Source organism: Pinus tabuliformis, chromosome 5_2, assembly GCF_031772625.1.
Source record: "Pinus tabuliformis cultivar Carrire ecotype Pingquan chromosome 5_2, CPIR1, whole genome shotgun sequence".
Classification (NCBI taxonomy): Eukaryota; Viridiplantae; Streptophyta; class Pinopsida; order Pinales; family Pinaceae; genus Pinus; species Pinus tabuliformis.
In genome coordinates, this window is record NC_142306.1 from 484,854,328 (window position 1) to 484,857,886 (window position 3,559).

General features: G+C 38.7%; 1 protein-coding gene across 1 annotated transcript; it reads left to right on the forward strand.

Annotated features, from left to right (window-relative positions):
• Positions 1-331: 331 nt before the first annotated feature.
• On the forward strand, positions 332-1,801 carry LOC149159792 (uncharacterized). Its single transcript, XM_089433559.1, has one exon. The coding sequence runs from the start codon at positions 706-708 to the stop codon at positions 1,534-1,536; it is 831 nt and encodes a 276-aa protein (XP_089289685.1). The 5' UTR covers positions 332-705; the 3' UTR covers positions 1,537-1,801.
• The last annotated feature ends 1,758 nt before the right edge of the window (positions 1,802-3,559 follow it).

The window sequence follows — 3,559 nt, forward strand, 5'->3', positions numbered from 1 at the left end:
GTGTACATTACTTTGGCACTCATTATTAGAAGAAACTCATTACCACAGGCACTCCACTTATCATTAAAAATGAAAATAAGTACAAAATAAAGAAAATGAGATAGACACTGCATTATAATGATCAGCCACATTAGCTTGCCACGGCAGAGATTCATAATTACAGCGAGCACAATGCAACTCACATGTCTAGAAACTTTTTGACTTCAGTCACAGAGAATGCTTCAAGAGCGGCTGTAAACAAAAAATTCCGGAATGTTCTTTGTGCAGACTTGCGAGATCGCTTGATTTGCATATTATAAATCGTAAACAAACATCCAGGGGACCAGCTAGTGGTGCGTCGGGCCGGCTTTCACTGGACGATTATGGTAAACTGGATAATCATTTGGTGTGCACATCGCCGGCATTGAGATCTCCACCACCGTCCACCTCTTTCGTAGCCTCGGATTATGAAATCCTCCGCACAATCTCTGTGTTTGTATTACGCGTCCTCCACTATTGGTGGTACAGGATCTCCACAGCACATTTGCGTAAGCTGCTACGTATGAGGCTCCCGCGAACTCTATAAATACCTCCCACATTTCCCATGCTCAGTGCAGCTTTCATCCAAAGGTGTTTTGGCTTCACTAATTGGATTCCACACAGTTAGCATATAAGAGAAGGGAAGTGATACTGCGGATTCCTTCGATTCTTTATCTTGCCGTAGCAATGTCGAACCGCACACTCTTCTTAGTAGCGGCCCTAGCGGGTATTCTGTTTGCCTGCGCTGTTGTCGAGAGCCGTGTTGTACGAGGTGACGTGGATTTGGATCTCGGCGGCAGCGGCTCTCGTTCGGTTTCCTGGATTGCGTCTGGTACGGCTTCTGGTTTGGTTGCCGGTATTGGTATCGGGGAGGGTGGCAACCATGGTCGTGCATTAGGAAGCGGTCGCAAGGGTGACTCGGGGGGTGGTTATGGACCAGGTAACGGTAACGGCAACGGGGAGGGTTCCGGTTCTGGAAGTGGTTATGGAAGCGGTACTGGCAGTGGCTCTGGCTCAGGTAGTGGTTATGGAAGTGGTTCTGGCAGTGGCCATGGCTCCGGTTCTGGCGGTGGTTATGGAAGTGGGTCTGGCTCTGGTAGTGGTTATGGAAGCGGTTCTGGCTCTGGATCAGGCTACGGGTCTGGTTCAGGAAGTGGCAGTGGTTATGGAAGTGGTTCGGGAAGTGGCAGTGGCTACGGAAGCGGTTCTGGCTCTGGTTCAGGCCATGGGTCTGGTTCTGGTTCAGGTGGTGGCTACGGAAGCGGTTCTGGCTCTGGTTCAGGCCATGGGTCTGGTTCTGGTTCAGGTGGTGGCTACGGAAGCGGTTCTGGGTCTGGTTCAGGCTATGGATCTGGTTCTGGGTCTGGTGGTGGTTATGGAAGTGGTTCGGGAAGTGGTAGTGGCTACGGAAGCGGCTCTGGCGCTGGTTCTGGTTCCGGCAATGGCTATGGAAGCGGCTCAGGTGGCGGTTCTGGCCATGGAAACGGTGGAGGGGCTGGTGGTGGTGGGGGATACTAAATTGAAGTGAAGACGAAAACTGAGAAGGCTGTCTAAGTTTGCTCAATAATTCGCATGGTTTTTTTCACGATCTACGTTTCATCGCAATAAAGCGTGTAGTTAAATTAGAACGCTATGCAATCTTTACATATATCTCAGTGTGTGATATGAAGTCCATGTACGGTTAATTTTGGGCTCTCTCTATGCACTCCAAGTACTGTTAATTTTGGGCCCTCTCTATGCATAGACACTGCAATTATATATAAATACTAATGTATTTTTCTTTGTGTGTCGGTAATATTACTGCACAATACATAACATCTTATTAATATATATTAACATAGTTATGTAAAGTAAATTAAATGGTTGAGTATTCAAAATACATACTTATTTTTGTCAATTTAATCACTAAAACGTAGGAAATGGAAAACAATGGGGAAATTCTTGATTTTATCTATTAGATTGTATATGTGAAGAAGAATATTCTCTTTTTTTTTTTTATGAAATATAGATTATTAGAGTTGATATTAATATAAGTTTGACCATCGTCTGGTCATTTATGGTTAATGAATCCATCCAACATATTTCAGCTATAACTAACACAACCACATTTACTAATGTGATTGATATAGGCATTTTCCACTTTTTCTACACCAATTTGCATACGAAAATGATGTTGATAAACTATATCAACCACATTAGTAAATATAATTGTGCTAGTATACTTTGTAAAAATCTTAATACATAAACAAAATCCTCAACAACAATGAAAGTCTCTATCATTTGAAATTGTTAATCCTATTTTAAGCATCTCCACTAATGCAAAAGGATGCTACATTAATAAATATAATTGTGCTATTTCCTTAGAAGTTCATCAAATATAATACATCAATTCAGAAATAAGAAAAATGATCATATTAATAATTTAATATCATCGATATTTTTCCATTGCTTCCTGATTTTCTTTGTCATTTTTTTTTGTTTGATTTTCTTCAATAAGATTTTCAAGGATACATTTTTCATTTTGAATCATATATTCCCATAATTTTCCATACTTTCAACACTTTGATTGATGCAATTCCTTCCATTATTTCATTGTTTTCTTTGTTTGATTTTCTTCAATAGCAATTTTCAAGGATTTGCATAGCATTTTTCATTGTGAATCATATATATTCCCATAATTTTCCATACTTTCAACACTTTTTTATTATTGCAATTTCTTCCATTGCTTCATGATTTTCTTTGTCGTTTTCTTTGTTTGATTTTCTTCCATCGCAATTTTCGAGGATTTGATAACATTATTCATTTTGAATCATGTATATTCCCATTAGTTTCCATACTTTCAACACTTCTGATTATTGCAATATTTTTATCATGTATTACGTTTCATGTGAAGAAATGTATGGATCTAAATACTACAAAAGAGTAGCATACTTGACTGCAAAATAGAAAAAATATATCAATCTCACCTAGTAAAAACCAACAATATTCTTCATGATACTCACATTTATGCTCACATTGGATAAGTTAGCACAAATCACAAATTTCACAATCTCTAAGAAAAGTAAATGGGAACGTTGGATAAAGCCCATACAAAGAATAATAATAATAATGGTCATTGGTGTGGTCAGTCCAAAAAGTAAGCATGTCAATGTAGTAGCTGCATAGAAAGAAAACAAGAAATCCACTTGGAAGATCAAGAATTCACCCACCTAACATATAATTTGTCCATTTCCCCAAATTATTAGTAGTATTGTAACTTAGAATGGAAATAAATGCAAATCACCTATACTGATCCACTTAGGAGATCAAGAATTCACCCACCTAACATACAATTTGTCCATTTCCCCAAATTATTACTAGTGTTGTAACTTAGAATGGAAATAAATGCAAATCACCTATACTGCCTCCCTCTCTTAGACACAAAAATGTATATGTATCTAGAATCCCATATAGAGAAAAGGTTTTGAGCTTAATTGTTTCAAGATTAATGTGTTTTAGATCAAACAAGTACAAAATCAAATGGAGTCACCTAACCAAAGAA